This window comes from Diuraphis noxia, unplaced genomic scaffold (genome assembly GCF_037042655.1).
Source record: "Diuraphis noxia isolate RWA-SAM2 unplaced genomic scaffold, SU_Dnox_SAM2 contig0005, whole genome shotgun sequence".
In the NCBI taxonomy this organism is placed as follows: domain Eukaryota; kingdom Metazoa; phylum Arthropoda; class Insecta; order Hemiptera; family Aphididae; genus Diuraphis; species Diuraphis noxia.
Genome location: NW_028301715.1, coordinates 30,259,554 through 30,272,919, shown reverse-complemented (window position 1 = coordinate 30,272,919; position 13,366 = coordinate 30,259,554). Strand labels below are relative to the sequence as shown.

Here is a 13,366-nt window from a genome sequence, read left to right as displayed (position 1 = left end):
AGTCTGAATGTACAACGCCCAGACTGATCAGCCGCATCCCACTCTTTTTGCCATGTACTGAGTGTCATCCTTCTTGACTCTTATTTAGCTGCTTCTATATCGCCGCCGTTTCTCCGCATTTGTTCCACTTCAGCTTTTTCTCTAGCGAGCAAGTGGATTGGGATGATCCCAGTTACAACCATTATGGCAGTGTTGGAGACAGTGCTATAAGCACTCGCTACCCTCAGTGCCATTTTCCTCTGGGGAGAAAAGAGCTTCTTTTTATGGCATTCGTACATCAACGCGCTTTTCCAGATTGGCGCAGCGTAGAGTAGTTGCGAATGTACCACCGTGGTAAGCAGCTTCCTCTTTTCCGCAGCTGGTCCACCTACATTTGGCATTAAGCGAGCTAATGCTGCCGAAGTCTTTATAGCTTTGTCACTAACAGTCTCTATGTGTTTGCCAAACCCAAGTACTGAGCTGAGCTGTACCCCTAAGTACCTTATAAGTTATATTGTCAGCTAACCTGATTTCTGTACTGTCAATCTTGAATGAGGGCTTAGCATACCCTCGTTTTGTTGTCAGCATTATCACCTCTGCCTTGCTGCTCGACAAGGTTAAGCCTTGCCTCTTCATCCATGTAGGATGACAATTTTTAATGTATCATTCATAGCCTTTTCCAGGAGCCAGGTGGTATATCCCGTGGCTACTACAGCTGCATCATCTGCAAAGCAAACTATGTTAACACCATCTGGATATTCTAGTCGCATAAGTTTGTCATAAAAAATATTCCACAATATTGGTCCTATGACTGAACCCTGTGGGACGCCTGTGGTGACTGTAAGATGTCCGTCTTTAGTTAGGATGTTGCGACCATCAAAGTATTACCTTATTATAAGTTATAACAATCAAGTATGTGGGAAACATTTTTTTAATGAGCGCGGCTTCTATCTTTCTTATGAAGTCTAAAAAACACAATTTTTTATAGATATTTCAAGTTCAAATTTTTACAAAATTAGATATTTAAAAAGATCTTAGTTATTTTTTTAAACCTTAAAAATATTAAGTGAAAGAAAATCTCTAAGAATCGTTTTTTATACAATGATCCACACAATACCTGTTGTACAGCAAACTGAAACTATCACTAAGTCCACCACTTTTAATGAGGGTTTTAATTCAATCTTGAAGAAAAAGTATTCATATAACTACTATTAATTATTCTCCACAAACCTATATTACCTTAAGCATCTAAATAAAATTAATTTGTTTTAAAGAGTTGCAACAATTAATTTTAGTGATAAAGGCTGATGCTTATACCATGCAGGTGTAGATGATTAACAACTCATTGAGGTGCATGGTAAGAAAGATTTTATTTGAAGTGTAGATTTTTAGTTTACCAATAGATAGATGGTAGTTTTCATTATGATAATATAGCCTCGTTGTTTTTATCTAAGAAAACATTTAAGTATCAAGTCATATTTCTCATCACATTCTATAGGTTGGTTTATAATAAAATACCGCTAAAGCTCATTGTATATTTTGAAGCACTTTAAATTTTGATAATAATATTTTGTTTTTGTTTATTGAACCAGGTGGTGACTTAATTTAAGGATAATTGGAGTTTCCATATTGATCATTCCAGGACATTGTTTTCGGTAATTGTGTGAGGATTTATGGTTGTCAGATTGTCAGCAAACAATGCCAGAAGAGTTCAGAGATATTGTGATAGTTTAATATAATTAAGAGGGTTTATCTTAGGACTGATCCATAAATCTAACAGAAACTTTTATTTTAGATCTACAGAGCAAATCAATAACACACTTTGGTATTGCAATTTAGGGTGGGCTTGGATTATTTTTTTAGTCAAGTACATATTTACAAATCTTTTACGTAATCTGCTGATCTGATATTCAAAGAACATGAAGTTGATTGCTGATACTGTATAAAAATAGATTACTCCAGTGGTATATAAACAAAAATATTTAGTGAATGAACATCAACATTATTGCTGATATATAAAAAATTAATAAATCGCATCATATTTTGGATGCTTGTACGCTCTAATCAACTAATTCAAAAAAATTAGTTTTTGTTTTAAATAACTAAAAATCAGATAATTTTGTAATAATAATATACTCATATATTATACGATATATAATGAATAATAAATCATTTTATAAAATGACCTTTTCATTATGAAATAATACACAAATAGATTTAGTTTTAAAATAATTAAATAAGTGAGTTCTTCCTCAATAGTCTGGAAAACGCCCAATTGTTTTCCAATAGGATAAAGTCTACAAGTACGAGAATAATTTAATTAAACATTGTGTATCTTCTTGAAAATTGTTATTTGGAACAAATATTCGTAGCACTCAAGCCTGAAAATTCATTATAAAGAATAAGTAATTTGTATTCCTAGTACATCTTAATGTTAATACTCACTGTGTCTTTGCTGATTTCCAATTGATGCCCCAGACATACATTCCATGGTTGCGGACCAAAACTGCAGAAGTGCTGGGGTATTTTTTCAGAGCCATTTTAAAAGTGTCAACTAAATCTTTCTCGTACTTTGAATTCTCAATAATTGGTATGATAAGCTCTTCATCATTATCATAAAATTTTCCTGTTTTTTCATTGAAAATTCCCTAAGCAATATTTTACAAATTATTTAATCTAATAAAATACCATTTCATAAATTTTGTTTACTTTAATCATTTCTAAACCAGTAATCTTAACTTCATTTTCCGGATTTAACAAACATAATTTGACTACTTCTTTTGAATGTACATGTATCACAGCTCCTGCATTACGCTCTAAATTTTTCCATTTATTATATATAAAAAATAAACATTTCTAATTTTCTAAATTACCATTATAAGAACACATAAATATGGGAGTGCACTGGCTTTTTGATAGGTTTTTTTCAGCATTTGGAACCATAATATCCTCACCTTTCAGGTTTTGAACAAATAAATCATCGGGCTCAATTCTTTCTTTTTGAACACCAGATGGTGCAATAAAAATATGGTCACTAATACATCATAAAAAGTTATTAGTACAATTTCTTCAAATGTTATAAGTTATAACATATTTTTTTGCATATTTAGAGATTTTTATGAATAAATGCATATTTCGCCAAAAATAACTTAAATCCAATATAAACATCAATAAAAACATCAATAAAAACCCATAAGTTGGCACAGTCAGTTTCACATTTAACGAAAATGAGAAAATATGAAACTCATAGTATATAATTAACTTATCTTTATTACTTACTTAATTAAATATTAATTTACTGTAAGTACCTATGTTTTTAATTTCAAAATATCATATTTTTAAATATTTGTATTTAAGTTTAAAGTTATAAAAAAAGTTGTAAATTAATTTAAAATACATTTCGGATTAGAAATAAAATTTTAAAATGACATGTTTAATATTTTTTAAGGACATATTTTGATATTTATTGTGCATATTTGCATGCATTTTTTAGTGTTTTTAAGGCCATAAACATCCTAACCCTAGTTATAACGTTTTTTAAACTAAATGGTAACTATACTTAATAATGCATATTCAAATTAAATGTAATTGTAACATGTGATACAGAAATACCTAATAAGCATAATATTTTCAAATTATATTACTTTTTCATATTAACACAATTTAAAGAAAATTAAGATGTTAAACAAAAAAATATATGTACTTGTATTTAATGCTGATGCCACCACCTGTTCCAGTAACCCAGCCGTTGGCATAGAATTGTCGGCATAGCTCGGGAATTAAATTACGGGGGTGATCTTTTGAATCGTTATTCTGAAACATGAATTAACAATTTAAAAATTTAAAACATAAAACATATTTTACATTTTTTTTTACTATTTATTAGTCAAGATAAAAATTCAGTTGTTTACTAAATATAGAAAAATTATAAAACTTCATAAAATAGGCAAAACAACTATTGAGATTCTAACGTCTACGCAGTATAAAAACTAAATGTCTGACTTTAACTAGATTTTATTGAATACATTGATACTAACATTTTCTTCTTTGCTAGTATTATAGGACTCAATAATATTACAGTTTTATTACTTCTATAAAACTGATATATTAGGTAATACTTACACAAATTAATACTTTTGATAGAGCAACATCATCAGCAACAACAAGATCCATAATTAATTTAGAACAAGATGAATATATAAAGAATAAATAAAATCTAAATAAACGTGATTTTATTATATCATTTAAATAAGAAGGTATCTAAATGCAATAAATTCTTATTATGTTGGAAGTCAATATTTCAATTTTTTTTTTATCTCTAACTAAATTGCAATCACCACAACAATCAACTTGCACAACCCAATCATAATAAAATTCGATATCTCAAATCTTTTTCAGTTCCCCTTGAGATTTGACTTAAGGAGAGTGTATTATAATTAAGTGCCAATGTTATCTTATCAACTAAAGAATAATTAATTTTTAATATCGAGTTTATTATAGGTTACCTATCCAAAATACAATTGATAAATTCTCTGATAATTTTAACCTATAATTATGTAACTACTGATTAACATATTTGTTCATATTATTTTAAACTTTCAACTTACCAACAATGTCTGCTCATTGTGATTAGACTCAATTTGTTGATTACCATTAAAATTGTTCTCTAAGATAGCAGGTTGCTTGCTAGGAGTATTCTGTTCAGTGGTTGACTCAGCCTAAATAAATATACATTAATAAATGCCAAATTGAACAATTGTTCTAAAAATGAATATAAGAATTTAAAATAATATTGTATTATCAACTTAATAAGCCAGGCACATTATAAGAATAATAAAAATAAAAATATAATTTACAATATTATTTTACATTTATGTAATAATTAGTAAGATGCGGCAAAGGCAACAATTTTTATGTCATATTAACAGATTGTATTGTGTTGACAAATATTGATTTAAATTATTATTACCGTGGTTAGCTTTTTTTTAAAAAAAAAAACAATGAAATAGGCAAATATTTAAAATACATCATTAACCAAAAATAACTATAGATTTATTTTTATATATTACAAAAAGAGTGTCATCGGATAATATTTTTTTAATACCTATTTACGTTAGTTTAATATTATAAAATTATGTTCATTATTAAAATTTTGATTTTAGATTAAATTAACCTTTTTAAATGAAAATATTTCAATTATATGATCCTTAGATACTTCAGTAATAAATTAAATATGTATGTGTAAAAAATTAATACAATAAAATTGTTCTTTTTAATCAAAATGATTAAAACTCATAAATGTACACGCAACTATACAAATCTTCTACAATATATCTAATTAAATAAATTACATTATTTTACCTACCTTATTGATCAATGGTGAATTAGATGCTAAAAACTTGTTAGCAAAAAATGAACTTATACGCTGATCTCTGCAATATAATTTTAATATTACATCTCATTATACAAAAAAGTTTTTGTCTACAGAATTTTAAACAAAAAATATTTAATGATTGACAGTAGAAATACAATGTTGTACTACTTTTACTGATTTATCATTACAATTTAATTTCTTACTTATCCATTGCTGCTAAATATTCAGCTTCCTCCACAGCTTGATTCCATTTGATTTTCAATTTACCGCGAGAAATCTGAGTCTGAGAAAAAAAATAAAAATCATAAATAAATATATTTTAAAAATTAATAAACAGCTAGTTGCTCAATGTTTATTATAGTTTTTCACTCATATTTCTATTTCCAGACCTACATATTGGCTCACCTCCTTACACAAAAAAACATAACAGACATTGTAACATAACATAATAAACATTGTACCCAACATGTCTTGCATCCTACTCTGTGCAACTACCAATCTCTTAGAACTGTGCTCAGATCACTATGCGATTCTCCTGACCGTCAACACCTATCCTCCAATCTGCCTTTCCCTACCAAAACTCTTTCTCCCTTCAACAGATAATCATAAATATCACAACTTGATAGATCAGAACATAAATCTCAAAGTTAGTCTTAAATCCTCTCAGAAAATTTATGTAAACAGCCATAAATAATCTCACAAATGTAATTCATACTGTAGCGCGGGCTTCTGATCCTACAAAAATTCAGTATGCAAACGTCGAACTGATGGAGTTCCCGTACATATTCGCATCTTTATATCCAATAAGCGCAGGGCTAGAGTCCTCTACTAACGTTTACAAGCATATCTATGACCAAACTATTTAACTGGCTGAAAAAAATACTTGCTAAACAAAAAAAATCAATATTTTGTAAACCATCTATCTAACTTATCATCTAATAAGGGCAGTCTTTGGACAGCTTCTTAGACAAGCTTCCTAAAATACAATTCTCCACTCATTCCCATAACCTACCAATGTTGAAAAAGCTAAACTATTAAAAAATACCTAATTGTAACTTTCACCCCTCACCCAGATATACAAGTACCTTTACACACTGACATGGTAAATTATTATCTTAATATTCTCCTTCTTATCTCCCACCAACATTAAATTTATAATTCAAAAATACAGCCTGAAAAAATGATCAAGGTCTAATTTGGTAACTGAAGAAGTGGCTAGGTCTCTCCCCAAAACAGCTATTGTTCTACTCACCAACTATATATTATACATTTTTTTTTTTTTTTTAGACTATCATATTTCCCTAAGCTTTGGAAATTCTCTGTAACAATTTTAGTGCCAAAACCCAATTAACCAGCTTAAAGCAGTTAACAGTATCCATAAAAATGTAATGAGATACAAAGATGCAGGTAAACAAATTCTAAGATTTATCCGAAGCTAAGACAATAAATATAAAACATAATTTTTATGGGGAATTCCCCAAAATATATCACATGAATAATATGCATAAGAAATCTAATATTTATAAATAAAATCGAAATAGTATAATATACATAATACCATGAAGTTATAGTTTTTGTTAATACTGATTATATTTTTATTTTGAAAACCAATTGTCCTAACTTCCACAAAATTAGCCATTTAATGGCTAAATCTATTTGTCCTAAATCATATTACACTAAGTATATTATCAAACACGGCTCTAATTAATCTCTAAATATTTCTATATCTAAGAAAGACCTCTGACACTCCACAAAATTGGTCTAGTTTAGAGTATATAAACTACAAACAAACAAACATTGCTTTTTGTTGAACATTAGAATAACAAACAATTTATTATTTTTTTTTTCAACAAATAAATATTTGTCTTATGTGAGCCAAACTAAATTCATGTGTGAGTTATCCTAAGGGGTTGAAACTCAAAGGTTAGGTTACATTCTTAGTGTCTTAATGTGGTGCTGATTAATTGAGTAATTTATAAATTTATAAACCCCATATAATTATATATATATATATATTCATTTTTATACATACAGATATAATCTAATCTAATAACACAAAACTATGAAATAATAATCCAACATTTTCTATTTTTATACAGAACAATTATCCATGATTGAAAATTTGTCGGGAACATATACTGCTGACACTGTCGCCGACAAATATTTATGTTACCGCTTATGACGGAAAATCAGAAACATTGTCGACGACATGTCAGAAACACTTGTTTTCCACAAATTTTTCTTTGGTCTGGACGAGGGGCTTTATGATCTCACCACAATCACAATTAAAATAATTTTATAAATACAAAAAGTGTTTCATTTTTTGGAACAAATGCACTTTACCACCCCCTTAAAAATGTTTAATTTTTTTTTGTAACATACTTATATTAACTATTTAAGAATGATGGTGCAATCAGAATTTGTCAGTCAAACTTAGTTTCGAAGTTATGGGATTTAGAAGTTGGCAATTTTGCATTTTTTACGCATGAGCGCAATGCTGCGTTTATCACGTCTTTTAATTTTTTTTCTTGAAACTTGCGTATATTAATGAGTTAAGAACGATGGTAGTTTTAGAATTCATTGGTTGGCCTTAGTTTCTAAATGATCAATTTTTGAAATTTTGTAATTTTTACGCAGTGAAGTTTGAGTCTGACAATTTTCAAGTAGAGTCACTCCCTACGCCTGCCGGCACCAGTCGCCAAATTCGAGGTCATCTGGACCTCGAGTTGGATGGGGGCTCGTCCCTCAAACCCCCCGGGAATGGAAATAGCCAACTTTTTTTTTTTGGGGGGGGGAGGGCGACCCCTTCGAGGTCGCGGGAAGGAGAGCATTCCTGACCTACGGGAGACGGATAACCTAACAAGTGAACTTAACCTTGTTAGTTAGTAACATAAGTATATTTTAGTAGTTCTCTTCCGCTACCGTCTCCGTCCTACCTGGTGTATTCAGATAATCTCATTATAGTTAAAAGTACGTATTTTGTGTTCTAATATTTGTAAATCCAAAATTAACTTGATTGTGCTGTGCCCGAGCTTGGCTAACGCGATAGTAATTGACAACAATAATCAAGGCACTAGGGGCTAGGCGTATAAATAAGTTAATTAGATAAGTAGTTTTTACGTTACATATAATCATAACTAAAAATCTGACTGCAACATCGTTTTTCACTCATTAATATACGTAAGTTTCGAGAAAAAAAATCAAAAGAATTGTAAAAGACGTGAAAAACGCAGAGTTGCACTCATGCGTAAAAAACACAAAATTGCTAACTTCCAAAGCCAATAACTTCGGAACTATATCCGATCAACAAATTTTGATTGCACCATCGTTCTTAAATAGATAATATAAGTATGTTCCAAAAAAAAAAAAATCAAAAATTTTGCGGGGGGTGGTAAAGTGCATTTTAGCCTATATTTGATTAATTATAACTGCACCCGAAAAATACTAATGACATTTGAAATTGCAAATTTATTTGTATGCTAATTTTTATAATAGTAAAATATTAATGATATCAAATTTTACTTACATTTATTTTGGGAATTTCGTTTAATATTTCTTCTTTACCAGAGAATTTTGTGATTTGTTTCAATTTAATCCAATTTCTTTTATAAGCATCATTACAATAATAAATATGCAACATGGGTATCATATTCTCATCTAAAATATAAAGATAATTAAAAATTAAAAATTAAATTAAATATTAAATCAAAACATACTTTTAGAAAACTTATTTGTTTCCGGGTCTGTGATTACGATTCCTGGCCATACTGGATACTTCCCTGTCTTAGCCCACACCATGTCACCAACGTTATATGAAGTCCTTTTGCCATTACTTATGTTATTAATTGCAGCTGTTGAAGAGGATTTTCCATTGCTTTTTTTGTTCAATATAAAATTTATTTTTCGGTAGGACTCACCCAGTGACAAGTCAAGCTCTTCATTAAATTTCCTTTTATTTGATACACGTCCGTATCGGCTCATTTTTTGATCTTCTACCCTTTTCATGATCTTTATCTAAAATAATATAGGTACATGAAAAACAATGGTATCAACTTTAAACATGATATAGTTTTAATTTATTGTCAATGTTTAATATTTTGAATGACTTTGATGATAATTATAGTTTAAGCATACAATAAATCTTAAATATTTAAAAAAATGTAATTTTTAACAAAAGAAAAAATATGTTTTGTTCTATCCCAGATTGTTAAGTCATTGAGAAATGTAATATCTTCACAGTAAATTATAAGCTCTTACACCTGAATGAGTCAAAGGGATGGTGCACAATAGGTACTTTGAATGAATCCAGACTGGCTGACAATTTCATTTTGGACCTGATTTATCAACCAAACTGGTAATTGCAGTGTTAAAAAACCAACCTATACAGTAAGCATTATTCAAACTACGTTGTCAAATTTACACCAAAAGACTTTCGGCGGCACCAAATAACATTATTAAATAATATAACTATTTACATATACCTAACATAATTAAAATAAAACTGACTAAGTGATACATACCTGTTACAGGTGAAATATTATAACGTGAAAATTTGCCTGGATTTTATTTGAACTGTTTAGATTAGTTTAATTTACGCTAAACAGTACCTGTTACTTTTAACATAACTAATCAAACACATGCAGTAGATCATTCACAATCTCGGTATGGCATCTATAATAAGTTGGACGAGTTACGCTCAGACGACTCACAACTCACACTTAGCCCACATCAAACAATTCACAATAGAGAAAATTCACCCGATAAATGAAGAGCAAACACAGAAGAATATTATAAAATAAATGTGCAAAATAACTAATAGGTAGACGGGAATTTGAAAATGATTGTTTTCTTAACAAAAATAGCCAGGCTGTTACTTTCAACAAAAAATCATTTCCCTAAATGATAGGTATCACTGTTGACAATTTGAAATATTTACAAAACTAACAAAACTAATTACATTTTAATTTTTAATGAAGGATGGTGTAGGTATACAGTATGCATTTACATTCTTTAGTTTTATAATTGTTTCGATAATTTAGCTGCTTATTGTTTAAGACTCAATAAGTATTGTTATTTGTTATTAGCTGATTAGCTGTGGCATGGAATAAACACAACTTATGGGCGGGGGCTTAACCACTTGGACCCTCCCCCATGATGTCTGTAACAGTGTAACGACTAACGACTGCAACGTCTGTAACAAACTAACAAACATCGTTCGTGATTATCACACGACATTCCCATATTGATATATTTTTAAAATATTATTTGTAAAACGAATTTTTTTCAATCAACGTTAGATCTTCTAAGCCGATTCTAAAATCTAATCAACTACTACTAAACGTAACTGCTATAAGCTAAAATTGTGTTGTGGGACGTAGGTATCTAATGACATTTTATATTAGTCGTTCAAAATTCTAAGGTTGATCAATTCTATTACCATTCCTGAACACCCTGAGACCCTGAACCACACGTTAAATGACAAATTTGGGGCATTCATATCGTCGAAGCACAATGCACAACGAAATCATTGTGCTGTTATTTAATACTATTATTACATTTAAAGAGAATTCAGTAATACAACTACCGGAGTGATGGTTAATTTCAAACGTTGGGGCCAAAGCCTCCCGATATTTTCGTTGTTCATATCAAAACCAAATTTCATAGTTTTTATAATGCAAATTAATAATGTAATAAATACAATAATATAAGATTCTCAATATTTCGATATCTAGAGAAATTTCCTGAAATTATCGAGTATTTATATCTGGTAACGAATGTGAGATCAAGACAAATTGTGTTGATATTAGGTATTAGATACCGAATAATGATCGTGATGTCGGATATGGCTATATCCGATTACGTTTAGCTGCACGTTTTACAATTCGCAGTTTTTCGTTACCAAGAATTTATGGCTCATTGTTTGATAGGTACCTACTCGGATCAATTGTATTCAATAAAATATATTGTCAACAATTTCAATAATACGGTCTGGTTATAAGTACGTCTTATTGAACTCGAATTATTTTCTCTTTTATTACAACCACGAAGGCACGAACAAAAGATACGGATTCGAGGATCATGACCTTAGATCATATACTAGTAAACAGTGGCGAAACGAACCTAAAATAACCCATAAGCAAACTTACAATTTACACACCCACTCACCGACTGTAGGCTATAGGTATATATATATATATTTAAAGTATTTTTTTTTCAATGAACATTTACCTCCAAACCTTAATAAAAATCCAGAAGCAATCGCTTCTCAAAGACCACGGTCGTTTCGCCACTGCTAGTAAATGATCTAAGATCGTGATCATGCGTCATGTGATTATTAGTATTATTACAGATAACAAATGTAGCCCGAACCCCCGAACACCAGCAACTGCCGTAGTCTGCAGTTCTGCACTGTGAAACTAACTGTTAACTGTTGCAGTTGTAGGTACCCATCGACAAATCCCTTGTCAATTATTTGCCAGATCAACCGACAACCGGTCGAATACCTATAATATTTTCTAAAAACTACGATTAAATTTCACAGGAAAAACCATCAAATTGTCTTGGCGATGTGACTATGTGAGTTAATTTCACTTATTAATACTGCTTCACAGTTCACATATTCTGTATCGCAGATTCTACATGAAAGTATTCTACGATTTTACCCAATTATTTTCACTGGTGAAGTTATTTCGAGCGGAGGAGCCTTTTTTTATGTTAAATCACTACATGGAGGCCGTACTGTTTTCACATTGCCCTCATGCAGTATCGTTTATTTACAGAAAGATAAATATATACACATAGGAGTAGTAATAACCATAGGCGCCGACTCCGCGGGGGCAAAGGGGGCGATCGCCGCTGTACATTGATTTAACGGGGGCAAAAGTATTATTTCGCCCCCGTGCCCCGTTGTGTACAATAATAATTATTTGGTTAAAATACCAGATTATAACATGAAAATATTCATTAGAACATCGACGATTATATATTTGTATATTACCTAAATATGATCTATAAATACTATAGATCGCTCGATGCTCACTACTATTTGGTTTTATGTTTTGTCTAAAAATACATCTGTCATTTCAATTTTTCCCGAAATATAGAGACGAAACTGATTTTATTACCATTATAGTATATAATCTAAAAATTTTCAATTCAAATAATATTATTTATAAATTATAAACAAATATATTTATAGCACCCTAGAGGAGTATTAAAATAGAGTTAAGGGACAATTAGGTAATTACTCCTCCCGGTAAGCAAACTACAGCATACTATAGAATTTTTTTTTTCACTTAATAGAAGAGTTTGCCCCCGCGCTAATATCTAAAAGTCGGCGCCTCTGGACTAATAACAGTTTGGAGATACCCCTTCCTCAGCTCTCTGGTGTGTATGCGAATATCCCTATCCTGTTATGACTTTACAGATCTAGCAACTTTGAATAGGGATAAGCGGGGTTGGCCCGCTGTATCCCCATACAACTATTTATATACATATTATACAGGGTGTAACAGAAAGATATGACAGATTTGTGTAAGATTTACATGTAAATCTGTCATATCTTTCTGTTACACCCTATATATCTCCGGTATTTTTCTTCTCGGGCCGGCCAAGTCCGCCACCCTAGACATCGCGTACCGTTGCCTCTTCGCGGACTGGCATAAGCCAGCCATCCTAGACATCTCGTGCTAAAAAAACTCTTCTCAAGCCGGCCTTGGCCCGCCGCTTTAGGGTGGTATCACACTACGACGGTTACGCCGCACGGCGAGAACCGTACGGCATTACCGTTCACCAAGAATGCATACTTATTAACGTGTAGTGTCACACTTATACGGTTACACCGTCGATGACCGTCCGACGAGCCTGGAAACCGTTGTGAGTCACGGTTTCACGGAGCTACCGCCACGCTGTCGGTAAATGTAAACACATTGTTTCATATCAGGGTTGTCACACTACAACGGCAACGACGTCCGGTAATGGACTTAAACATATTTTATCCATAGACTAGCCCTC

General features: G+C 31.0%; 2 protein-coding genes across 4 annotated transcripts; both read right to left on the bottom strand.

The window, feature by feature from the left end:
* Positions 1 to 80: 80 nt before the first annotated feature.
* Positions 81 to 619, bottom strand: LOC149055175 (uncharacterized). The gene is made up of 2 exons (XM_089229520.1): positions 548 to 619; positions 81 to 464 (listed from the first exon to the last, which is right to left on the bottom strand). The coding sequence occupies exons 1-2, from the start codon at positions 617 to 619 to the stop codon at positions 81 to 83; spliced, it is 456 nt and encodes a 151-aa protein (XP_089085646.1).
* Positions 620 to 2,096: 1,477 nt separating this feature from the next.
* LOC107166868 (putative methylthioribulose-1-phosphate dehydratase) lies at positions 2,097 to 10,196 on the bottom strand. Of its 3 annotated transcripts, XM_015515696.2 has the most exons (12): positions 9,874 to 10,195; positions 9,271 to 9,367; positions 9,070 to 9,204; positions 8,880 to 9,010; positions 5,557 to 5,636; positions 5,345 to 5,411; positions 4,587 to 4,697; positions 3,683 to 3,792; positions 2,853 to 3,013; positions 2,689 to 2,795; positions 2,425 to 2,627; positions 2,097 to 2,360 (listed from the first exon to the last, which is right to left on the bottom strand). In XM_015515696.2, the coding sequence occupies exons 2-12, from the start codon at positions 9,356 to 9,358 to the stop codon at positions 2,300 to 2,302; spliced, it is 1,254 nt and encodes a 417-aa protein (XP_015371182.2). In that variant the 5' UTR covers positions 9,359 to 9,367; positions 9,874 to 10,195; the 3' UTR covers positions 2,097 to 2,299. The 3 variants fall into 3 exon arrangements, with proteins under 3 accessions (XP_015371182.2, XP_015371181.2, XP_015371183.2); XM_015515695.2 differs by having other exon boundaries at positions 9,070 to 9,367; positions 9,874 to 10,196; XM_015515697.2 differs by lacking the exons at positions 4,587 to 4,697; positions 5,345 to 5,411; positions 5,557 to 5,636; ... (2 more) ...; positions 9,271 to 9,367; positions 9,874 to 10,195 and adding an exon at positions 4,102 to 4,259.
* Between the last annotated feature and the right edge of the window lie 3,170 nt (positions 10,197 to 13,366).

What these genes read in the sequence shown, in the direction of transcription:
- LOC107166868 (XM_015515695.2), bottom strand. Translation starts at nt 9,358, where the DNA reads ATGAAAAGGGTAGAAGATCAAAAAATGAGCCGATACGGACGTGTATCA. An exon ending in ATTCACCATTGATCAATAAG is followed by an intron (nt 4,698 to 5,344) that starts GTAGGTAAAATA and finishes ATATTTATTTAG; the next exon opens with GCTGAGTCAACCACTGAACA. An exon ending in ATTTATGTGTTCTTATAATG is followed by an intron (nt 2,796 to 2,852) that starts GTAATTTAGAAA and finishes GGAAAAATTTAG; the next exon opens with AGCGTAATGCAGGAGCTGTG.
- LOC149055175 (XM_089229520.1), bottom strand. Translation starts at nt 619, where the DNA reads ATGGATGAAGAGGCAAGGCTTAACCTTGTCGAGCAGCAAGGCAGAGGT. An exon ending in ATGCTGACAACAAAACGAGG is followed by an intron (nt 465 to 547) that starts GTATGCTAAGCC and finishes TTAGGGGTACAG; the next exon opens with CTCAGCTCAGTACTTGGGTT.